Source organism: Pimephales promelas, chromosome 9, assembly GCF_988280905.1.
Source record: "Pimephales promelas chromosome 9, fPimPro1.hap1.1, whole genome shotgun sequence".
Taxonomy (NCBI): domain Eukaryota; kingdom Metazoa; phylum Chordata; class Actinopteri; order Cypriniformes; family Leuciscidae; genus Pimephales; species Pimephales promelas.
Genome location: NC_142777.1, coordinates 2,177,294 through 2,203,375, shown reverse-complemented (window position 1 = coordinate 2,203,375; position 26,082 = coordinate 2,177,294). Strand labels below are relative to the sequence as shown.

Here is a 26,082-nt window from a genome sequence, read left to right as displayed (position 1 = left end):
TTTGATGTAATTTAAATACACGCTGTTTTAATACGCATTTTGATAACGTTAATTATTGAATTATATTTTTAAATTTATTAATTATTTTATGTCTAAACGTTTGAAAGTGTTTGAACACTAAAGATACGTGTATTTTAATACTTTTAAACGGCGTGTAATTGTGTAAAAGTACATCATCAAATGTGGTTCGTGGGATAATTTTCCACGGTCACATGACCTCTCCAGAAGTGGGGTGGTGCTGGTGAGGGGTTCCGTATCGTGGGAAAATTTTCCCACAATCACGTGACCAGTCCAGAAGTGGTGGTGGTGGTGAGGGGTGGAAAGAGGAGGGAGACCGTGGGAATTTTCCCACGGTGTACGTACAGTTCATAAATGGGAGGGGTAAAAGGGGGCGGGGCTTATTTTTATGAGGGGCAATAAACCTGTCAGTTTGATGGGTTGTGCCTCATATCCTCTCTCTAACATCCAAAAGATGATTTTTTTATTCCTCTTTTTAGACAACTTTAGCATGGGTGTCCAAACTTATTCACATCACTGTATATTATTACTTGTCTATATATTACAAAATGTGTCTTTTATGGTGATGTTCGTGTTTGAAAAATGCAGATTTTGTTTTAGCATATTTTTTCATATTTCAGTATTGGAAATTTGGGGTGGGTGGGGGGATGTTGTATATTGTCATGAAAAAGTGTCAATAAGAAAAATGTAATTTCTTAAGATTTTTGACTGATGCAGTTGTTGAATTATTCATGCGATTTTTCCTATAAAACTTCTGAGACCTGTGCAAACATCAGTATTTTTTATGCAATATTTATATTTTTCTATGGCACAAACTTGCAACAAACCAATAAAATGAGAATACAACTTTATTCATGAGAACGTTGCTTTACAGTAATTCTGATACATATTTTCAGAATGAAACAGTTACTGAATCATTACATCAATAATATCACTTCTTCGAAACAGAAATAGGACGACACATGCATTCTTACTGTCTTGATGGCTAAACATTTAAAGGAACAGAATAAAAAAAATCCAAAACAGCATTCCCACTATTCTAGCACTAGAAGAGCTGAACGTGTTCTGAAGGTATCCGGTGTCCGCTTGTGTCTCGTGTGTCAGGGAGGAGGAGGAGGAGGAAGAGGAGCTTGTGTTGGGTCAGTAAACAGTCGTACAAGCGCGTCGTGAGGAGTGTGTGTGTGTGTGTGTGGATCTCTTTACAGCACGTTGGAGTAGCAGCTCTCGCAGTGAACCGTCCCGCGGTGGAGGAACATGTTGTACAGCAGATCTCCCATTGGTTTGCTGCAAATCCCACACTAGGGTGCAGAGGGAGGGAGGGAAATTCAATACGCCTCTTCATTATAGCATGTGGTCATGTATCATTAAGTACACTAGGGTTGTGTATCCCAAACAAGCATCCCGCACATTGTGCCTTCCAAACGAGAGTCGTCTGGGGGAAAGCGGATATCGGACGTTACCTTAAAGCAGGACGGGTGACAGGATATGTTCAGGTGTTCGATGGTGATTTTGGCATCGTTTCCCACCGGTTCCCCACAGTATGTACATGGCGTCACATCTCTACTAAACACAAAAAAATGAGGTCGTTAGTTCGGGTGCGTATGACTAATCAACAACGGGAACGCTTTCCATGAAGACCATGCTTATTATAAGTATACCTCCATTTATACTCAAGTATTATTATTAGGGCTGTCAAACGATTAATCGCATCCAAAATAAAAGTTTGTGTTTACATAAAATATGTGGGTGCACTGTGTATAATTATATATATATATATATATATATATATATATATATATATATATATATATATGCATGCATGTATATTTATTATATTATTTATTTTTATATATTATATATTATAAGAAAAAAATATTATTTATATATAAAATATTTATATATAATATAAAGTACATATAAATCTATATACAGTATATACATGAAAATATTTCTTAAATATATACAAGCATGTGTGTGTATTTATATATATATAAAATTATACACAGTGCACCCACATATTTTATGTAAACACAAACTTTTATTTTGTATGCAATTAATCAAAATTAATCGTTTGACAGCTCTAATTATTATTTAATAAATATATTTATAAAGACATATACTGCATTAAAGGAACAGTTATAGTTGATACCATGATACACTGATTTATAAATATTAATAAGTTAGTCGTACAGTCCCATTAATGCATTAATAAAGATGCTGCCTGCTTTGCTATAATGTTACTATACTATAGTTAAAATGACTTTTTAGTAACTCAGATTTATTTCTGTCAAATAAGTGAATATTTTGTTATTATTAGCCATAGTGTGTTCTTATAAATAATTGTTGTGAGTGATAATACAGTTAATAACTCTATAAATGCATCATGATGACCTTAATGTTAAGAAATCATGAAGATGTGCTCATCGTACATTTGAAGTATGCAACTAAAGAACGATAATTTCTGTAATAAAAGAATGAAAAGGACAACTCAAATAATTGACAATAAATTGATAACTAATTGATTCAGCACACAAGTGTCTCTGCATCTATTTATATTCAATTATTTATAAAACAGTGTATAACGGATTATGAGCATGCGAATTAAAAAAGCAAATACATGACTTATAAAAATAATATAAATGTAATAATATCTGTACTTATAATGCAGTATGACTTAATGAGACTCTATAAATGTATATATAGAATAGTAATACTTCTATAAATAGGGTTAAAAGTATAATTAGGGTTATAGTTCATTATAAGCATGGGTTTCATAGAATGTGAGATGTACTTACACACACACACACTGCTAGAGCATTACGTGACACTAGCACTGCGCTCTCCGTTTCAATCGATTCTCATTTTGGAGAACCGATACCCAACTAATCTTTGTTGCACCTCCCATTCAATACATCATAATAAGCTTTGCTATGTTTTAACACAATAAAAGTCTGTTTGTGTCCGTTTAATGTGTGTGCCAGATGAAGCGGTCATCTCTTTACTAGTTACAGCAGCAAATAAACATCAGTGAACATCAGGAGATACAGAACGACTCAGTGTTTCAGTGTTTTCAGATGTCACATAATCGATTTTACCTCAGAAAAGCCATTCAATGAACATAAACTCAATGTTTAATGAGAAAAATAACTCTAGAGAGCATTATTTGGAGCACTATATTGCATATTCGTTGTATATTTAAATGTTTTTATTTCAAAAACATAATTATGTCATTAAAAAGTTATTATTATAAAAACATCCTTATGTGTGATTTAAGTGCCTACACTCTAAAAAAAATGGGTTGGTTTAACCCAATTTTGGGTCAAATATGTACAAAGGCAGCCATTGGGTTACATTTTTAAATAGCATTTTTAATCCAGCGTTTGGGTTGGTCCATATTTGACCCAAAATTTAGTTAAAACAACCCAGCATTTTTTAGAGTGTATATAAATCAGTTTAACCTTCAAGAGTGATGTTTCAACTATATAGTTTAACATTAGTGAGAGATCCCAATTAATCAATCTTGAATCAAACTATCTCGGAACTGAATCGAATCGCAAGCTTGTGAATCAAAATTAAATTGAATCGTGAAACGCACCCAGCCCTAATTGTTAATTACTGTACAGACAGCAGCATAGTGTCCGTGTGAAACCCACGTGTGCCAGATGTGGGCCGAATCCGGGCCGACACTATGCTGCTGTCTGGTCTGTATAATAATATATAATAATAATATAATAATATAACATTGTGCATTTCCCACAAAAGCCATGAATGAGCCTGTGTGTGCAATAAATGCACAGTTGTTACATACCGAGCAGTCTGTATAATCATAATTAGTGATTATAGACATGTTACCTGGAGTAGTGGCTGCTGGGACTGCTGTAGTTGTAGCTGGAGGATGTGGAGGACACGTAGTCGGAGGAGCGGCTGTATGAGGGAAGAAGGGTGAATGTAGATTGATCCAGCATGATGTATAACAGGCAGGATAAAAACAGCAACACTGTCACTCCCAATCCCATCATTAGTGTATCCGATTGGAATCTGATCTAACGTTATTGAGGTTCTCACCCAGACCCACATCCGGTTAAAGTGGCTTCCGACACTATGTTGCTGTCTGGGAAGTGTGTATCGCAGCAGCTCAGATCTGAAGTGTGTGTCCATGGAGCGGTAATAACTGCACGGGTTTCTATGGTCATGACGTTACGTTGGCAGGAATACGGCAAATACAACAGGGAATCGCAATAGAGATGTTGTCTTATTGTAATTTTACAGGTCCTCACTGCGGAACATGAAATCCATGGGGAGGAGTCGGATCCAGATCCAACTCCTCCCACCTTACATACACCTAAACCTAACCAACTCCGCCCCCTGATCCCTAAACCCAACCCTCCACCCCTTGGATCGTGATCCGACTCCTCCCCGTGGATCTCATGTTCTGCATTGAGGTGCTACTGATGGAAGTGTGTATCCGGCGCGCTGGACTTCTGTGTCTCCTGAGGCAGATCGTCGGTTTACAAATATGTCTCGTTATACCGTCGTTTTCTGCTCGTCTGCCACTTTACAACAACACAGCGTTGTTTTTGGCAGCGAAACTATTTCCTATAACAACGTCTGACGTTTACGTGAGAAAGACTGCAAAAATGCGATTTGAATAGGGTTTCAAAGCACATGTAAATGTGTTTTTGTTGTTTACATTAGCTAATTCTGATCAGATACGCACAAAAATCTGATTTGGATTTGACGTCGTTTTGGCCCGTGAGGAATCCATGTGTACCGGATGTGAGCCGGATCTGGGCCGACACTGTGGCGTTAAAGGAGTCGTTCACTTTTTTAAAAAAAACTCGCCCCCATGTCATCCAAGATGTCCACGTCTTTCTTTCTTCAGTCGAAAACAAATTAAGATTTTTGATGAAAACATTCCAGGATTTCCTCCATATAATGCACTTCAATGGGGACCAAACGGTTCAAGGTCCAAAAGACAGTTTCAGTGCAAACTGTTCAAAGGGCTTTAAACGATTCCAGATGATGAATAAGGGTCTTATCAAGCGGAACGATCGCTCATTTAATCAATAAATAACAAAGTTTAAGTTTTATAAGCTCAAATGCTCGCCTTGCTCTGTTCTGTGTGACTCTCCTGTTCGAAGTCGTTTATCAAAATGAACAAATGTTTTCCAGAGTCAATTCGTTCATTTCGTTCGTTTAATCAACCAAATGACTCGGAAAAAGATTTGTTCATTTTGATGAACGAGTTCGAACAGGAGAGTCACACGGAACAGAGCAAGGCGAGCATTTGCGCTTATAAAACTTAAACTTTGTTATTTATTTATTAAATGAGCGATCGTTTCGCTTGATAAGACCCTTACACCGTGTCCTAACTACACGGGACAAAATTCCACCGACAGCAAGTGTGTCTGTCCACACTAGATGTGACGCGACTGTGAGACGCCACACGTCAATCAAAAATCACAGCCATTCAGAACAGCGTGAAAGCGCACTGTTGGCCCGCACTCACATTGGAAATGGGTAAGGACATAATCAAATCAAGAAAAACCATTATTAAAAATCAAAACATTAACAAAATATAGCCTACTCATTGACTAATTTTGTTATGAAGTACAGTCGTATGTTTGCATAGAATTCATTTTGAACGCTGTATTATATGATTTCAAAATCTGAGGTAAATTATCCGTTATCGCTTGTGGCACAGTGACCTATTTTTAACTAAAGATAAATAATGTGTACTCATAACCAGTGTAATTTCTTCATTCTGTCAGCCGCGACGTCGCATAAATAGGAACCGTTTCTAAATTAGAAACATCGCATGTCGCCGTCGCGTCTGGTTAGGACAAAAACTCAGATTAACATGGAAAAGATAGCTTTTATTGCGTGTTGCGGCGTCGCGCCGCGTGTAGTTAGGACACGGTGTTATTCATCGTCTGGAATCGTTTAAAGCCCTTTGAACAGTTTGCACTGAAACTGTCTTTTGAATCTTGAACCGTTTGGTCCCCATTGAAGTCCATTATATGGAGAAAAATCCTGGAATGTTTTCATCAAAAACCTTAATTTCTTTTCGACTGAAGAAAGAAAGACATGGACATCTTGGATGACATGGGGGCGAGTAAATTATCAGCAAACGTTTTTTTTAAAAGTGAACTACTCCTTTAAGATGCGACCTGTATCCGGATTTGTCCACATACACTTTGAAAAGACAAGTGTAAACACACTTCTGATGGGAATGTTATCCGATCAGTGTGTCGAGGATGCATTGTGATTGGATCTCAGTGTCATGTCGCGTCTGACGTCACACACACTGTGATTATCCCCCTCCTTTTTTGCGATACAGTCGAGTGCGAGGTACACCGCTCGTAAATACACTGAAATGTTTGCCTTCGCACCCGAGAGTTGCAGAACCGTTATGGTACGGTGTCGAGTCTTAAATCTGGATAAAGCAAAACAATTGAGAAACGCAAACTCATAATGCCTTCAGCTTACCTGAAATCAGGTTCATTATTCACATACTGCTTCACAAAGACAAACCCCCTGAAACACAGAGGACAAAGGAGATCAGGCACTCAACAGGACAATGAAGATCCGGTTAAACATCGGCTTTCACTGGAGGAACACTTACTTCCTGGAGTCCGCTTCGGGGGACTTCTCCGGGGCCGAACTAGCCACCGTTTTGGAGCTGGTTTTATTACTACGAGACAGAAGAGTCAGTGTGTGAGTAAGACAGCATCACACACTCTCACACGACTGGCAGTGAAGCTTCTCCTGTGTGTTTATGTAAATCATGTGTAATGACTGTTTATTTTGACTACAAACATGTGATCTAAGGCGGCTTTTATACTACAAACATGTGATCTAAGGCGGTGTTGTGTCTGTCAGGCTCTCTTTCAGTGAGATCCTTGAAGAAACAATGAGTAACCCAAGAGCTAATGTTATCCTAGTTAACCTGGCCCATATTTCCTAAACTGGAAAAGCTAGTTTTGACCAATATAAGAGTTTTACATGATGGTTTGACTGTGAATACTTGTTAACCCTTATTTTCAAAAGGCCTGACTTTATACATATCTTTTTTTCAGGGCTGGGAAACGATTAATCACGATTAATCGCATCCAAAATAAAAGTTTGTGTTTGCATAATATATGTGTGTGTAGTGTGTATAATTATTTTGTATATAAACACACACATATGCATGTATATATTTAAGAAAAATGTGTAATTAATATATCGAATATTTATTTTTATGTATAATATTATTTTTGTATAAATATATAGCTGCAAATATTTCTTAAATGTTTACATGCATGTGTGTGTATTTATATATACAAAATAATTATACACACTACACACACATATATTATGTAAACACAAACTTTAATTTTGGATGCGATTAATTGCGATTAATCGTTTCCTAGCCCTACTTTTTTATATATAATATCCTCAAACAGAAGTCTGTTAATGCAAAGATTACACATTAAAAAAGAGGTTGGAAACTTTCTTGTGGAAAATGTGTAATAAATCTGAAAGTTAATATTATACAAATAAATCATTGAGTAATATTTGTAAGAAAATATGCTCCTATGAGTGCATATATATAATAATTAATAATATATATATATATATATATATATATATATATATATATATACTTATTTTTTAAATATGTTTTTGTCAGGGGGGGAACTTAAATTTTCCCGTCAATAATTATTATTTTCATTGAAAAACATACAAATTCGAATCTTGAATCTTAAAGATTATCAAAATGAATCATTTGTAATTAATTTATTATATCAACACACCCAGTTAATGCTGATAAGAAACTTTGATGATAAAAATCACTGATATAATTACGTCAAAACTATCAAAGAACGATGTTTTCTTCAACCGCGCGTATGATTAGTGGGATTTGCTTGCATTATTGTTTTGGGAAGTTAAATAGTAAGACTTTATATGATAGTAAGAGCATCCCTTTACCTGTCCATGTCCGTCCTCCAGTCGCTGCTGTGAAGAAAGCAGAGGAAGTGTGTGAACGAGCGCTCGGTGTGTGTGAGAGTTCAGCTGTAAGTTTAGGGCTGGGTTTGCCACTTACACCTCCGGGACTTTAACCCATTATGGTACTGACTATTCATAGCAAACAATATGAATCAACACAGACATGATCCTCATAACGATGACGAAACCGATCTTTTAATTACCTTTTAGGGTCAAATGGAATGACATCTTCAGCCAAGGAAACCAAAACATCTTTTTGCATACTATTAATAAAATACAAAACATCTAGATTAATATTTCTGGTTAATCAAATGTGTATAATGACATCCTGAATCCTTTTAATATTATAAACAGGGCTTGACATTCACTGTTTTGCTCATCAGTCGCTGTGGCCAGTGCTTTTCTAAAGTTACGAGACATTCAACGGTTTCAATTTTGACATCGATATAATGGGGGGACACTGCTATATATATATACACAGTATTTTTAATATTATCTTATGATTTGTCAGCAGGAATATTAGTCTTCTGTCACTTTAAAGGAGTAGTTCACTTTTGAAAAAACTTTTGCTGATAATTTACTCGCCCCCATGTCATCCAAGATGTCCATGTCTTTCTTTCTTCAGTCGAAAAGAAATGAAGGTTTTTGATGAAAACATTCCAGGATTTTCTCCATATAATGGACTTCAATGGGAACCAAACGGTGCAAGGTTCAAATGAGAGTTTTTAAACGATTCCAGACGATGAATAAGGGTCTTATCAAGCGAAACGATCACTCATTTAATAAATAAATAACAAAGTTTAAGTTTTATAAGCACAAATGCTCGCCTTGTTTTGGTCTGTGTGACTCTTCTTTTCGAACTCGTTTATCAAAATGAACAAATATTTTTCGTGTCATTTGGTTCATTCAACGAACGAAATGAACGAATTGACTCGGGAAAAGATTCGTTCATTTTGATGAACAAGTTCAAACAGGAGAGTCACACGGAACAGAGAAAGGCGAGCATTTGAGCTTATAAAACTTAAACGTTGTTGTTTATTTATTAAATGAGCGATCGTTTCACTTGATAAGACCCTTATTCATCGTCTGGAATCGTTTAAAGCCCTTTGAACAGTTTGCACTGAAACTGTCTTTTGGACCTTGAACCGTTTGGTTCCCATTGAAGTCCATTATATGGAGAAAATCCTGGAATGTTTTTATCGAAAACCTTAATTTCTTTTCCACTGAAGAAAGAAAGACATGGACATCTTGGATGACATGGGGGCGAGTAAATTATCAGCAAAAGTTTTTTTTTAAAAGTGAACTACTCCTTTAAGTGCAATAAACAGTGAAAATGAGCTCAATTTATTACTGAGAGGCGGCTTTATGTGTGTGAACTTTGTGTTTGAGCACAAAATCTCCAGGAATGAGTTAAATGATGCGCAACACACACAATCCCACGGTGAAATTCAAGCCCATAACAGAAACAATATTCATCCGGAGCAAATGAACGGAGTGAGTGAGGAGAGGCGGGTTTGTGTGTCACTCGCTGTCGGAGAGATGAGGGAGAGAGAGGCGCTGGTATCCCGTTTCTATTCTGCGTGTGTTAATGTCAAGCCCTGATTATAAAAGAAATGAAATCAAATCAAATATAGAGCATGTGAATTGATTTAAACACTCACTTAGAAACCAAGTCTACAGGTCTCTGAACATCATTGACTGTATCTGTGGAGCTGAACACACAAATATACACTATTATTATGACCAACTATATCACGGCACACATCAAGATCATGAGGCTATCGAGAATCACCTGGAGTCCAGTGCAGGAGGACGGTACCATTGAGGACTGTGAGACACAAGCACACAGACACATAGATGTTAACACACACTGCTAAACACTGGGAACACACACACTCACGTCACACTCGTTACCTCTTTGTGGGCTCACCGTCCGCCGGTAAGGGGTCAAACTCGTCGACTGAGCTGAAAGATAAACCATTTCACACAGATTTAATGCTGAGCTCAGACACGTGTGTGTACTATGATCAACACATGTGCCATCTCTTTAATAAAGCAAAGAGATCATGAGAATTTGTGTATATTTGGGTGGTTTTCGTAAAAGATGTTCATTAAATAACCACGTGTATGTTGGTCGCACAAATCTGTGCCTTGTGGGATATCATGGTGTGTTTTCATTATTTAACAGGTGATTGCACTAGGAACCACGGCTTGTTATACATGCAGATTTATGCAGAAGTGTATTGCATTCACTTGAAGAAAAAAATCTACTCTGTTTTTCTGATTTAACGAGTTAATTATCTGAGAATTACGAGATCATTTTTCATGGAAAGAAGTTTTTGCTCTGTTTTTCTGAATTAATGACTTGATTATCTCAAAAATTAGGAGTAACTCATTAATTCATAAAAAGAGGGTTACATTTTTTTTTCAAGAAAAATACATCATAACTCTGAGATAATTAACTCGTTAATTTGTTTTTCCTTCAAGTGAATGCAATACGCTTCCGTAGATTTATGCCCTTGTTTTATTTTAATTAAAGGTACAGCATGTGTTCAAAATTCAATACATCAGTCAATACATCATCAATCTTCCTTCTAAAACATGTTTTTGTTTTACTCTAATTCACTATGGTAAGTCTTTCATAAGTGTATATATTTTAGATCTGACTGGATGGTTTTCCCGGTTACCGTAAAACTTCTAATAACAGCCCGGGCTTTTATTTTCCCAAATTGTCAAAATGTACCGGCTTGTATTTGAGACAGGCGTGCATCAAAATGAACGAATCTTTTTTCGAATCATTTGGTTTATTCAACGAATGAAATGAACGAATTGACTCGGGAAAAGATTTGTTCATTTTGATGAATGATTTCAAACAGGAGAGTCACACAGAACAGAGCAAGGCGAGCATTTGAGCTTATAAAACTTAAACTTTGTTATTTATTTATTAAATAACCGATCGTTTCGCTTGATAAGACCCTTATTCATCGTCTGGAATCGTTTAAAGCCCTTTGAACAGTTTGCACTGAAACTGTCTTTTGGACCTTGAACCGTTTGGTTCCCATTGAAGTCCATTATATGGAGAAAAACGCTGGAATGTTTTCATCAAAAACCTTCATTTCTTTTCCACTGAAGAAAGAAAGACATGGACATCTTGGATGACATGGGGGTGAGTAAATTATCAGCAAAAGTTTTTAAAAGTGAACGACTCCTTTAATGTGTAAAACTACAGTAATGTCCTCAGCCTCAGCTTGAGATCTTTCCATCTTAACTGGTTATTTCTCTTCAGACTAGCGGTGAATGTTTTATGAGCAGGAGGATATAATCTCTCTCTTAAGTTATGAGAAATAATATTCATCCGCACAGTCACACAGACCCAAACAATGTTCATCCGCAGAATACATGCAGTTTTGATGCACTCTAGAGGACCAAAAGTTACATTCTGTACCTAAAGTCGAATTTTTGTACTTTAAAAAATAAAACTTAAAGGGAAAAAATTGAAACAGAAGCTAAAGGCTGTTTTTCTGACGCACAATAACCAATCAGAAGTGAAAAAAAAAGTAGATTCAGATTTTACTGCACATGAAGGATATACTTTTGAATGTATGTTACAATTTTAGCTAAGATCTTGATATTTAAAAAAAAAAAAAAGAAAAAAAAAGTATAAATGTATTGTTTTGCACGACGTAAGAAAAGGTTGAGATGAGCACCTGGTGGTGTGAGTGCTGAAGGGAATCAGATCGTCCGCCAGCAGATCCAGACTGTGCTGTGTCGTCTTCGTCTGAGGAAGAGGACTAGAGGACGAACATCCACATGTACATCACGTGTTTGTGTTAATAAACTGCATTATGCCATCTCGAGCAATATGAATGCATCATTTCAATAAACGGTAAGAGATTTAGTAAGGAATCGGGTTGACAGTTTTAGTTTAATTTGACATTACAAAACTTGTGAACTGAAATATATGTATATTTAAAAAAAAGAGGCTGGTATTCCAACAAATATTTATTAAATTATGTTTTTTTACTATATCATTGTCTCCTACTAAAAATCATAAGAGAGAGTGATAAAAAGTGGTTTATGGTAAAAAAAAGAAAAGAAAAAAAATATAGTTTACTTGGGGACACAACTTATCTATAATATCTAATATAATAATCTAAAATTTAAAAATAAATATCTAAATTAATAAATATAAATTTCCTTGTGTTTATATTAGCATATTAGACAGTCTACAGTCAAATTTAGCCTCTGCATTCATATTTAAATTCATTTTGTACACATATTTCTATGCTTCCGTTTGCAGAATGACCATAACCTCACGGGATGTCAAATATAATGATAATAATGATCCGCTCTCACCTGTTGTCCAGATCCAGATTGAGCAGATCCACTCCAGAACTGAAGAACAAGAAATACAGTAATGATAATTACAGTCAGATTCTCTGATAGAGCTCTTGTGTCCTCTTGTGGTCTATTACAGAACAGCACGCTTTAAAATACTCTTTAAAGGCAGCCAGAAGACGTATTGCTACATAATTATAACATATCTGGAAAATAGTAGTGAATTACAAGTTCAACGCTGTTACAGTAAATCTGCTGTTCTGTTTATGTATTTATGATTTAAATAAGTGACACTAAACTTATGTTAGTATCACAAAACAAATATTAACCCTTGACAATTCTCTCTGTGATGTGTCATACTATAACAGTTGAAATGATGACATTTTATTTTGATGGTCCGTTGTTGGCTATCTATGTGCCAACTATAACTGCCATTAGAGTATTGGTGGACTGTCTGCTTAATATCTGCTAACTCTTTGTTGTGTTGATCCCCAACAGACATTATACTAAGTAACTTTGCATGTACATGTTAACTTGTTCTAATCCTAACAGAGTCTTCTAATACCCCACTAACACTGAGGGTTAGTAGACTTTTAGTCAACACAATGTGTTTAAGGGACCATCAAAATAAAGTGAAACCCAAATATTGAGCTTGTCAATGCCATGATAATTATTTATTTATTTATTTTTTCTGATTGTTTTCTGTCTAACCCTAAAGCGCATCTCCGGGATACTTGAGCATGAGTTGCATGGGATTGTTTTATGATTCCTATACACCCTTTATTAAAGCTTGGAAAGAGAGTCACAGTATATGAACACACACAAGCAGAGCAAATTATAAATACATAAACTCTCCTTTTGTGTTTGAAAAAAGAAAGAAGGTCATGTGGCTTTAGAACAACACCAGGGTGAGTAAATAATGAGTGAACTTTAGGCCTTCCCTTAACAACAGAAATGGAAACCATAACAACGGACCTATTGTTTGTAGTCTAGCTGTGCAAACATTTCTTTGAATATGTTCGTTCATTTGTGCATAGTACTTGACTAAATGCGTACTTCCACAATTACAACGAATGTTGCTTATGGACAGTGTTCATATTGAGTGAGTTTGTGTCCGTGAGAATCACACTACAATAAATCGACATGACAGTGAGGTCAGATAAACAGCAACACTATCAGCGCACTCACTCAGTAATACCGTACGGTGTGTGAAAGCCCTTTACACATGAACGACACTGAGATTAATGAACGTAATCTTTATATGACGGGGCTATTGTGTATTAATGGGATCATCTTGTACAGTACCTGGCAGGCTCTGTGTTGAAGGACATCAGGGAGTCGGACAGCTCAATCAGGCTCTTAGCACTGCAGAGGGATTCAAGAAAAACCAAGAAACCGCATCAACTGGATGATTGCATCTATAGACACACACAGGCTATATACACTGAACAAAATTATAAACGCAACACTTTGGTTTTGGAGCTGAACTCAAAGATCTATGTACACAAAAGGCCTATTTCTCTCAAATACTGTTCACAAATCTGTCTAAATCTGTGTTAGTGAGCCGAGATAATCCTTCGTCCTCACGGGTGTGGCATTATTGCACAGGTGTGCCTTAGGCTGGCCACAGTAAAAGGCCACTCTAAAACGATTTATACAGTTGTTTAGTGTATATACATTAGATATCCAATTATTTTAATTGAGTTGAATTCAAATATTTATAGAGCAAACCTTTTCTCTGGAACCGGCTCCGGCTTGGATTCAGCTGCTGTTTTCGTCACTGGTTTAGTTTCAGCTGCTGTTTTAGTTTCGGCTGCTGGTTTGGTTTGTGTCGTTGGTTTAGTTTCGGCTGCTGGTTTAATTTCGGCTGCTGGTTTAGTTTCAACTGCTGGTTTAGTTTCAACTGCTGTTTTAGTTTCGACTGCTGTTTTAGTTTGTGTCGTTGGTGTAGTTTCGGCTGCTGGTTTAATTTCGGCTGCTGTTTTAGTTTCGGCTGCTGGTTTAGTTTGTGTCGTTGGTGTAGTTTCGACTGCTGGTTTAGTTTCGGCTGCTGGTTTAGTTTCGACTGCTGTTTTAGTTTGTGTCGTTGGTGTAGTTTCGGCTGCTGGTTTAGTTTCGGCTGCTGGTTTAGTTTCGACTGCTGGTTTAGTTTGTGTCGTTGGTGTAGTTTCGGCTGCTGGTTTAGTTTCGACTGCTGTTTTAGTTTGTGTCGTTGGTGTAGTTTCGGCTGCTGGTTTAGTTTGTGTCGTTGGTGTAGTTTCGACTGCTGGTTTAGTTTCGGCTGCTGGTTTAGTTTCGACTGCTGTTTTAGTTTGTGTCGTTGGTGTAGTTTCGGCTGCTGGTTTAGTTTGTGTCGTTGGTGTAGTTTCGGCTGCTGGTTTAGTTTCGGCTGCTAGTTTAGTTTCGGCTGCTGGTTTAGTTTGTGTCGTTGGTGTAGTTTCGGCTGCTGGTTTAGTTTCGGCTGCTGGTTTAGTTTGTGTCGTTGGTGTAGTTTCGGCTGCTGGTTTAGTTTCGGCAGCTGGTTTAGTTTGTGTCGTTGGTGTAGTTTCGGCTGCTGGTTTAGTTTGTGTCGTTGGTGTAGTTTCGGCTGCTGGTTTTGGTTCGGCTGCTGGTTCAGGTCCTGATATAGTTATAGTTGGAGGTTTATGTATGGTTGTTGTTGTAGGTTTAGTTTCAACTGGTTTAGGTTCTGATATGGGTTTGGGATCAGTTGATGTTGCAAGCTGAGTTGTTGGTTTAGTTTCAAGTGCTGGTTTAGATTCAGTTGCTGTCATTATTTTTGTGGTCGGTTTTGGTTCAACTGCTTTAGGATCTGATGTAGAAGTTTGTGTTGTAGGTTTCATTACATCCACTAGTTTAGCCTCAGTTGTTGTTGTTGGTTTAATTTCAACTGGTTTAGTGTCAGCAACTGGTTTAGCTTCAGTAGTGGGTTTAGTTACAGTGACTGTTGTAGTTTGTGCTGTAGGTTTAGTTTCGGCAACTGTTTTAGTTTCAGCCACTAGTTTAGGTTCAGTTGTGGGTTTAGTCTCAGTTACTGTCTTAGTTTGTGGTGTAGGTTTAGTTTCAGTCACTGTTTTTGTTTCAAGCGCTGGTTTAGGGGCAGGTGTAGTTTCAGGTGCTGCTGGCTTGACCTCCTTCACCACTGGTGCAGTGAGTTGTTCAATGCTCGATTTAACACTGTAAATACAGAAAAATTGCAATTGAGAGCATGTAAAACAAGAAATAAGAGCATTAAGTTGAATAACTGACTGCCAAGAAACCAATAGTGTCGGCCCACATCTGGAATCCACTTGCACCAGATGTAGGCCGGATCTGGGCAGACACTATGTTGGTGTCTGGGAAATGTTGTGTAGTTTACCTTTGCTTAGACACAGGCTGAACAGATGCTGTAGTGTCATCATCATCACCACCGATAACTACCCTAAAACCACATACATATACACAAGCAATGAGGATGAGGCAATAGTAATTAAACATTGGGGTTATACAGAGGGACACTTGAACTTATTACTGATTTTTTTTAATGGAAACATACACTCACCTAAAAGATTATTAGGAACACCATACTAATACTGTGTTTGACCCCCTTTCGCCTTCAGAACTGCCTTAATTCTATGTGGCATTGATTCAACAAGGTGCTGAAAGCATTCTTTAGAAATCTTGGCCCATATTGATAGGATAGCATCTTGCAGTTGGTGGAGATTTGTGGGATCTCGTTCCACCACATCCCAAAGATGCTCTATTGGGTTGAGATCTGGTGACTGTGGGGGCCATTTTAGTACAGTCAACTCATTGTCATGTTCAAGAAACCAATTTGTAATGATTCAAGCTTTGTGACATGGTGCATTATCCTGCTGGAAGTAGCCATCAGAGGATGGGGACATGGTGGCCATGAAGGGATGGACATGGTCAGAAACAATGCTCAGGTAGGCCGTGGCATTTAAACGATGCCCAATTGGCACTAAGGGGCCTAAAGTGTGCCAAGAAAACATCCCCCACACCATTACATCACCACCACCAGCCTGCACAGTGGGAACAAGGCATGATGGATCCATGTTCTCATTCTGTTTACGCCAAATTCTGACTCTACCATCTGAATATCTCAACAGAAATCGAGACTCATCAGACCAGGCAACATTTTTCCATCTTCAACTGTCCAATGTTGGTGAGCTTTTGCAAATTGTCGCCTCTTTTTCCTATTTGTAGTGGAGATGAGTGGTACCCGGTGGGGTCTTCTGCTGTTGTAGCCCATCCGCCTCAAGGTTGTGTGTGTTGTGTCTTCTTCACAAATGCTTTGCTGCATACCTCGGTTGTAACGAGTGGTTATTTCACTCAAAGTTGCTCTTCTATCAGCTTGAATCAGTCGGCCCATTCTCCTCTGACCTTTAGCATCAACAAGGCATTTTCACCCACAGGACTGCCGCATACTGGATGTTTTTCCCTTTTCACATCATTCTTTGTAAACCCTAGAAATGGTTGTGTGTGAAAATCCCAGTAACTGAGCAGATTGTGAAATACTCGGCCCGTCTGAACACTCAAAATTGCTTAAATCACCTTTCTTTCCCATTCTGACATTGAGTTTGGAGTTCAGGAGATTGTCTTGACCAGGACCACACCCCTAAATGCACTGAAGCAACTGCCATGTGATTGGTTGATTAGATAATTGCATTAATTGAACAGGTGTTCCTGATAATCCTTTAGGTGAGTGTTTACACATAATGATAGATGATTAAGCGCAATTTCTTTCATATCATTAGCTGTGCCATTTCAGCTCTTTCAACCCTATTTATATTTAGTCAGTTTGTCCCATTTAACCCAGAACTTTCCCAGGTACCTTTTGGCAACAAAGGATGTGCTCGTCTCATCAGAGATGTCTGGGTTGTCTGAAGATCTGGAAATATTAGATGTGAACATTATGCAGTGAGGGATGGTATATGCATTCATCTTAATATTTTCACCAAATACTAGTGGTATCTACGGAGCCCCCCTAGTCCCTCTTTGGCAAAAAAAATTAATTGATACTATCTCGTGGCCTCAAGACAGTAACTCGTGGCCTCAAGATAGTAACTTGTGGCCTTAAGATAGTAACTCGTGGCCTCAAGATAGTAAGTCGTGGCCTCAAGATAGTAACTCGTGGCCTCAAGATAATATCTCGTGGCCTCAAGATAGTAACTCGTGGCCTCAAGATAGTAACTCGTGGCCTCAAGATAGTAACTCGTGGCCTTAAGATACTATCTCGTGGCCTCAAGATTGTAACTCGTGGCCTCAAGATTGTAACTCGTGTCCTCAAGATACTATCTCGTGGCCTCAAGATAGTAACTCGTGGCCTCAAGATAATAACTCGTGGCCTTAAGATACTATCTCGTGGCCTCAAGATTGTAACTCGTGGCCTCAAGATTGTAACTCGTGTCCTCAAGATACTATCTCGTGGCCTCAAGATTGTAACTCGTGGCCTCAAGATAGTAACTCGTGGCCTTAAGATACTATCTCGTGGCCTCAAGATTGTAACTCGTGGCCTCAAGATTGTAACTCGTGGCCTCAAGATAGTAACTCGTGGCCTTAAGATACTATCTCGTGGCCTCAAGATTGTAACTCGTGGCCTCAAGATAGTAACTCGTGGCCTTAAGATACTATCTCGTGGCCTCAAGATTGTAACTCGTGGCCTCAAGATTGTAACTCGTGTCCTCAAGATACTATCTCGTGGCCTCAAGATTGTAACTCGTGGCCTCAAGATTGTAACTCGTGTCCTCAAGATACTATCTCGTGGCCTCAAGATAGTAACTCGTGGCCTCAAGATAATATCTCGTGGCCTCAAGATAGTAACTCGTGGCCTCAAGATAGTAACTCGTGGCCTTAAGATACTATCTCGTGGCCTCAAGATTGTAACTCGTGGCCTCAAGATTGTAACTCGTGTCCTCAAGATACTATCTCGTGGCCTCAAGATAGTAACTCGTGGCCTCAAGATAGTAACTCGTGGCCTCAAGATAGTAACTCGTGGCCTCAAGATAGTATCTCGTGGCCTCAAGATAGTAACTCGTGGCCTCAAGATAGTAACTCGTGGCCTCAAGATACTAACTCGTGGCCTCAAGATAGTAACTCGTGGCCTCAAGATAGTAACTCGTGGGCTCAAGATAGTAACTCGTGGGCTCAAGATTGTAACTCGTGGCCTCAAGATACTATCTCGTGGCCTCAAGATAGTAACTCGTGGCCTCAAGATAGTAACTCGTGGCCTCAAGATAGTAACTCGTGGCCTCAAGATAGTAACTCGTGGCCTCAAGATAGTAACTCGTGGCCTCAAGATACTATCTCGTGGCCTCAAGATAGTAACTCGTGGCCTCAAGATTGTAACTCGTGGCCTCAAGATTGTAACTCGTGGCCTCAAGATAGTAACTCGTGGCCTCAAGATAGTAACTCGTGGCCTCAAGATAGTAACTCGTGGCCTCAAGATACTAACTCGTGGCCTCAAGATACTAACTCGTGGCCTCAAGATACTAACTCGTGGCCTCAAGATACTAACTCGTGGCCTCAAGATAGTAACTCGTGGCCTCAAGATACTATCTCGTGGCCTCAAGATAGTAACTCGTGGCCTCAAGATAGTAACTTGTGGGCTCAAGATTGTAACTCGTGGCCTCAAGATAGTAACTCGTGGCCTCAAGATACTATCTCGTGGCCTCAAGATAGTAACTCGTGGCCTCAAGATAGTAACTCGTGGGCTCAAGATTGTAACTCGTGGCCTCAAGATTGTAACTCGTGTCCTCAAGATACTATCTCGTGGCCTCAAGATAGTAACTCGTGGCCTCAAGATAGTATCTCGTGGCCTCAAGATAGTAACTCGTGGCCTCAAGATAGTAACTCGTGGCCTCAAGATACTAACTCGTGGCCTCAAGATAGTAACTCGTGGCCTCAAGATAGTAACTCGTGGGCTCAAGATAGTAACTCGTGGGCTCAAGATTGTAACTCGTGGCCTCAAGATACCATCTCGTGGCCTCAAGATAGTAACTCGTGGCCTCAAGATAGTAACTCGTGGCCTCAAGATAGTAACTCGTGGCCTCAAGATAGTAACTCGTGGCCTCAAGATACTATCTCGTGGCCTCAAGATAGTAACTCGTGGCCTCAAGATTGTAACTCGTGGCCTCAAGATTGTAACTCGTGGCCTCAAGATAGTAACTCGTGGCCTCAAGATACTATCTCGTGGCCTCAAGATAGTAACTCGTGGCCTCAAGATAGTAACTCGTGGCCTCAAGATAGTAACTCGTGGCCTCAAGATACTAACTCGTGGCCTCAAGATACTAACTCGTGGCCTCAAGATACTAACTCGTGGCCTCAAGATAGTAACTCGTGGCCTCAAGATACTAACTCGTGGCCTCAAGATAGTAACTCGTGGCCTCAAGATACTAACTCGTGGCCTCAAGATAGTAACTCGTGGCCTCAAGATTGTAACTCGTGGCCTCAAGATTGTAACTCGTGGCCTCAAGATACTATCTCGTGGCCTCAAGATAGTAACTCGTGGCCTCAAGATAGTAACTCGTGGCCTCAAGATAGTAACTCGTGGCCTCAAGATAGTAACTCGTGGCCTCAAGATACTAACTCGTGGCCTCAAGATACTAACTCGTGGCCTCAAGATACTAACTCGTGGCCTCAAGATAGTAACTCGTGGCCTCAAGATACTAACTCGTGGCCTCAAGATAGTAACTCGTGGCCTCAAGATACTAACTCGTGGCCTCAAGATAGTAACTCGTGGCCTCAAGATACTAACTCTATCTTGATTCCACGATTTACTATCTTGAGGCTACGAAATAGTATCTTGAGGCCAAGAGTTACTATCTTGAGGCCACAAGATAGTTATAATTATTTTTTTTTTGCCAAAGTGGGGGGCTCCGTAGTTATCTACTAATCCAGACCAAAAAAAAAAAATAGTGGAGATACACATATTTACTTAATTTAGCTCTAAAGGGAACATACAATTACGGAGAGTGCAGGACACTACCAAAATCCATGGGATTACCTTGATGCATTTAAAAAAACAGCAGCCTTCTGTATTTCAGAAGACATATTTTTAACAAGGCACGTACCCATATTTCTTTGCCGCAGACATTACGTACGAACGGCGATTTGTCGCCGAACTTTTCAGCACATTGATGGCGGCCTCTGTCCTACACACACACACACACACACACACAACAGAAATGTTATTTTATGAAGAAGTCATCTTGGATTAGTCAGCTTGTAGTGTGTGGACTCGCACCTCTTCTCCATTTCTTCAGGATCCAGAGCTGGTTCAGACAGCACTGTCTTTCCATTGCTGGGCCGGATCGTGTGAGGGGCTCTGGCAAATTAATATTTATGGGAATAAATCTTATTAAGATGTTCTAAAAATGAGCTCAAGAGACCCACAAGCTCAAGTGTTCTCGGCTCACTTACATTTTCTTGTAACTATCAGATGGCTTTTTGGTGAAGCTATTTACTCCACTAAGGCAGGAGACACAAACAGCATACTATTAACATTGATTTACAAGACCACATCTTATATTAGCAATACAGTTTATTTGCAAATAAACTACATCTATATTAATGTGATGGGATTTATCTAATGATGTTCTAAAGTCAATAGAAACTATGGTTTCAGGCACTAAATGAAAAGTGTTCTTTGCTTACGCATATCCATTGGTGGATGGAGTTGATGTTGGCTTGGAATCCGTTTTTATGAAAACGCCTCTGCAAAAGTAAATTATCACACATGAGGGAAGCGATACACACTAAAAATCACTAAATTGACTGAATATTCTCATTACCTGATCATGTATCCAGATGGTGGTTTTGGTCTGTGAAATTGAAATTAAATATTGACATTTTTAACAAATTTGGGGGTTTACAGAACATCTATACATCACAGATTTATTGACTCTATCCTCGAAATCTTCTACAAGCCCTATCTCCTAGTATCAGGTAATAAAAAAAATAATAATAATAATAATATATATATATATATATATATATATATATATATATATATATATATATATATATATATATAGGCCCTGAGAGGTGTACGCACTTCCCACGCATAAGTTGTGATTTATAAAAACAAACTTGACGCGAAAATGTGCGCATCTGCACGCAAACTCTGATCATGCGTACGAACGTTTGAGACGGAGCAGTTTGGCGACGCTGATGGTGATCTGATGAAGGAAAATCATCATGAATCCTAATCATATACTCAGTGCATGTTCACAATAACAGTTTATATAAATAAAATAATGATTTAAACTCTGTTTTACATCTGATATACATTTAAATATGCAATTCTCATCAATGGAATTAAGCACTTAAAGGGATAGTTCACTTTGAAATTAATTTTTGATATGTTTTAGCTTACCTCAAGGGCATCCAAGATGTACAGTAGGTGTCTTTGTTTCCACAGTATTTTCAATTTTGAAATTTTTCAGTCAAACTGTGTGGCTGTCTATCAGTCATACACTGGAGGCTAAGGGGGTCCACCAAAAAGCATGCACAGAGAAGTCAAAAGGTAAAACGATATAAATACTGTTGGTTTTCTCACACAAACCGCTCGTTTCGTGTCTTAGGGCATCAATGTGTACTTAAGTCATTAAATCATGTTTAATTTTGACTTCTCTGTGCTGCCCTTTGAGGTGAACCGATTGAGGACCCCCTTAGCCTCCAGTGTATGACTGATAGACAACAACGGTTTGACTGAAAAATGTCAAAATTGAAAATACTGTGGAAACAAAGACACCTACATCTTGGATGCCCTCGAGGTAAGCTAAAACATATAAAAAATTTATTACAAAGTGAACTATCCCTTTAAACTACATGAAATCATTACCGAGAAGTTACAACATTTCTTATATTCTAATAAATAGAAATATTTGTTAGTGGATGCTATGCTTTTGAACACTTTTCCAGTGGCATGCTGTGTTTTAATGTTTGCTGAGCGCAATTAAAAAATATTTTTGCACAAATATTGATCGATAATGCACATTAAAACCTATCTGTTTCCATTAAGAATATAAAGCAATTAAAAATATTATTTGGTCAGTGGAAAAGATTGAGAAAAAATTTCCATGAAATGTATTTTATATTATTATAAATAAAGGAAGGCAATGATAGGCTACTAAAAGATTTGTAGCAATGTAATGTGACGCATCGCTTATTTTCCTAATAAACATTGTGTCACGTGGATGAATAATCATATGCAAATGATATGCAGATGAGGGTATGCATAGCTCCATATACTGTATGGTTATTTCGGGGAGGAGACGCATGCGTGCACAATCTTCCGCTGACTGGGATCTATAAAGGGAATTTTACGCAAGTTCTGGTTTTTCTTGACATACGCCATTCTGTCCTACGCACAGTTTATAAACGAGACCCCCGATCCTTCTGTCCACCTTATTGTTCAGAGAACTACACTCTGCTGGTTTGTGTTTTACTTCACAGATCTCTTGGCGTCAACTAACTGCTGGTGTACCTCAGGGTTCGGTTATCGGCCCCTTCCACTTCTTGAAATTCCTTTCCTATCATCTAAACACATCGATTTTCATACTCGTACTGGCATTTTCCACATTGGCTCTGGCCTGCTAATTGAACAGTACATACTTCTCTGTGTCGGATGTGGGCTGGGGCGCATTAACCGTGGGGGAAGAATCAGCCCCTGTGTCTTCAAACACACCATTTGAGCGGGTTGCTCGCACCTCAGCGATCCTAAAAGGGAGAACGTGTTAGAAATATTGCACTGTGATCTTTTAACTTAGTTTCTCAAGCTTTATTTGTTTGTTCACCATGGTTTCTCCTCCTCCTGCTCCATCTCAAGTTTAGCTTGCTGTTGTCTCTGGATCCAGCTGGCGTCTCCTTTCAGAGCGGTGCGGACCTTGGTGGTCCGTAAAACTGACTGTCTGTCCCCCTCTGAAATCCACAGAAACATATAAGACATCTTTTAAGATCTTATTCATTTTTATCAACGGTAATACACGCGCAGTTGTTTGAGTATTAAAAAAATATCTGTAAGTAACGTAAGTTTTTGTGTCTTATTTCCAATCCAAATATCAAAACATTTTTAAAGCCAGATGCATTTGCTAAAGTGGTAAAATACCATACCATATTATGTCTTGTTTTTTGGGGAAATAAATCTAAATTAAGGGAGTTTTTGCTTAAAATAAGCACAATTATCCGCCAATGGGGTAAAAGAATTAATCAAAAACTCACTTCATTTTTATTTATTTAACCAGAAAACAAGACATGATAACTTATGTCATTTTACTCATCTAGTAAATGCATCTTGATTTAAGGATTGGAAACAAGACTAGTGCTAACTTAGAAAAGCATTTTATCAATGTATTTATTTTTAGGGGTCATTGCTTCAGGGGTTACGGAGGTGTATTGCATTCACTTGAAGAAAAAAAAATCTACTCTGTTTTTCTGAATTAACAAGTTAATTATCTCAGAATTAAGAGATAATTTTTCATGGAAAAAAAGTTTTTGCTCTGTTTTTCTGAATTAACGAGTTAATTTTTCATGGAATTTTTTTGCTCTGTTTTTCTGAATTAACAAGTTATCCATGAAATCCATTAAAAAGGAACTCATTAATTCAGAAAAACAGAGCAAAAACCTTTTTTTTTCTCATGAAAAATTAACTCATTAATTCAGAAAAACAGAGCAAAAACTTTTTTTCTCATGAAAAATTAACTCATTAATTCAGAAAAACAGAGCAAAAACTTTTTTCCATGAAAAATTAACTCATTAATTCAGAAAAACAGAGCAAAAACTTTTTTCCATGAAAAATTCTCGTAATTCTGAGATAATTTTCTTGTTAATTCAGAAAAACAGAGTAGATTTTTTTTCTTCAAGTGAATGCAATACGTAATACATAATATATGCGCAGTTGTTTGAGTATTTAAAGAAGAAGTATGGCTGAACGTTGAGTGTGTTAAGCAATGTGTGACATGTGGCACGACAGGATTTGACGCGTTGACGCAGGACATAATTGTTTTGGTTGTAAGTGTGGAATGCCATAAATGAATGGCAGCAGTTTATGAACAAACGCCGACAGTTTGACCCGTGTGAGATTCAATCCAAACACTGGACACAGCAACGTACCTTTAGACATTGTTAGTGGCGATCAAGTGAAAAACCTTCCTGAGAAGACACCTGGACATTATAAAGACAGAAAAAAATATTATTATTTTTTTTATGTATACATCATACATTTTTCATTTTCACGTGGTGAAACTTGCTTTGTCAAAATGGATTGCATTGACAATACGACGTGCATTGACATTGATATATGTATAAAGATATACGAATTTTAACGTGACACTGAAGATGATGAAAATTCAATGACATCATATAGGAATAGATTAAAATTTAAAACTGACCGCAGACTTTTGAATGGTAGTCTATGTATATTAACCCATTTAATCCCACTGGTAACTTCCATTTTCCAATCATTTATGTCATTTTGTCATCATTTCATTTGATTATTTGTGTCGTACTGCTATTTAGCTCTTTTTGAAAGTGAGCCTTCTTTGTTAATAGAATAAAACACTCATTTCAACAATTTAACCCAGACCTTGAACTCATTGCTGGAGGTTTGTGAGTTTATAAATGCATTAACACCAGTAGGTCACATTTTTCATGGAATTTTCAATTGTTTTTTGACATAATTGTTAAAAATCCCTACAAATACCATAGAAATATGTCAACATTTGGAATTTAATGGGCTAATATGAATTATTATTATTGAATTGGTCTTATTCCTGGAAGCACTGCATATGTTCTAAATAATGACACTATTTATTAAATAAAGGCGGATTGTTGGCAAGTTAAACAACCACCAACCAACACAAAAAGAAATTGTCATTGTGGGAGTGTCTCACAACTCACGCACTGAAAAATTCATTCAGAAATTCTCCAAGAAACCGACAGATTTACAGAAAACTGGGAAGATGAGGAGCCGTGTTAACTTACATAAAGCAGATTCCTTAAATGATTCATTCCTTACATCATGCATATCTCTGTTTATTTAACAGGGTTATTTTGAACCTAGGATATACATCTGTAGGGACACTGAAGGATTATGCAAGAGTTTCTTTTCTAAACCATGTAGAAGAGCCTGTCCATCCAGGCAAAACACACACACACAAACACACACTCTCTGAAAACCAAGACCTCCTGATCATGAACATCTGATCATCTGTACATAACCCTTCCCTTACGTTATATCCTATACATTAACTAGTTCATTAAAAGCAGATTTTTTTGTAAAACTGACTTGAAAAATCAACCACCCTAGTGTCCATAATTGTTTGTTTGGTTTCCAAATGAACTTCCCAGTGTGTGTATAAAGCCCAACACTCCTCACACACCGCAGTGACACCGCATGACCTTCAGAGTCAACAGAGCTCGAGCAAGAGGAAACATGTTTGAGTGCTGATCATGACCGTGTGAAAGAAATCATTGATATATGACGGCAAAAACACTTTCACTGCGCCACACACCACATGATACCAGCTGATATATAAGAAACTGAAATAAATATGTCATCTCAAGCTTTCAATGCTTCAGATCTGTTAAACATTTGACAACACCAAATAGCTACATTAGAAAGGGTCTTAATGAACATGAGGACTTACCTGATGAGTATGAGTTAAGCTCCAGTCGAAGGCAGATGCACTGGTGATTTGAGAGCTCACACACACACTGAGGGAGGTGTTGCAG

At 38.0% G+C, this 26,082-nt stretch overlaps 1 protein-coding gene across 3 annotated transcripts; it reads right to left on the bottom strand.

The window, feature by feature from the left end:
- Positions 1 to 848: 848 nt before the first annotated feature.
- znf185 (zinc finger protein 185 with LIM domain) lies at positions 849 to 26,082 on the bottom strand. Of its 3 annotated transcripts, none has more exons than XM_089134674.1 (26): positions 25,998 to 26,082; positions 24,463 to 24,513; positions 23,148 to 23,271; positions 22,966 to 23,070; positions 21,141 to 21,170; positions 21,004 to 21,063; positions 20,770 to 20,817; positions 20,594 to 20,674; positions 20,421 to 20,501; positions 17,183 to 17,239; positions 15,707 to 15,769; positions 14,291 to 15,525; positions 14,080 to 14,164; positions 13,654 to 13,713; positions 12,367 to 12,405; positions 11,718 to 11,801; positions 9,925 to 9,975; positions 9,803 to 9,838; positions 9,672 to 9,722; positions 8,214 to 8,273; positions 7,993 to 8,019; positions 6,644 to 6,712; positions 6,508 to 6,555; positions 3,871 to 3,942; positions 1,479 to 1,581; positions 849 to 1,316 (listed from the first exon to the last, which is right to left on the bottom strand). In XM_089134674.1, exons 2-26 carry the CDS (start codon positions 24,470 to 24,472, stop codon positions 1,218 to 1,220), a joined length of 2,778 nt encoding a protein of 925 aa, XP_088990800.1. In that variant the 5' UTR covers positions 24,473 to 24,513; positions 25,998 to 26,082; the 3' UTR covers positions 849 to 1,217. The 3 variants fall into 3 exon arrangements, with proteins under 3 accessions (XP_088990800.1, XP_088990801.1, XP_088990802.1); XM_089134675.1 differs by having other exon boundaries at positions 1,479 to 1,578; XM_089134676.1 differs by having other exon boundaries at positions 7,993 to 8,016.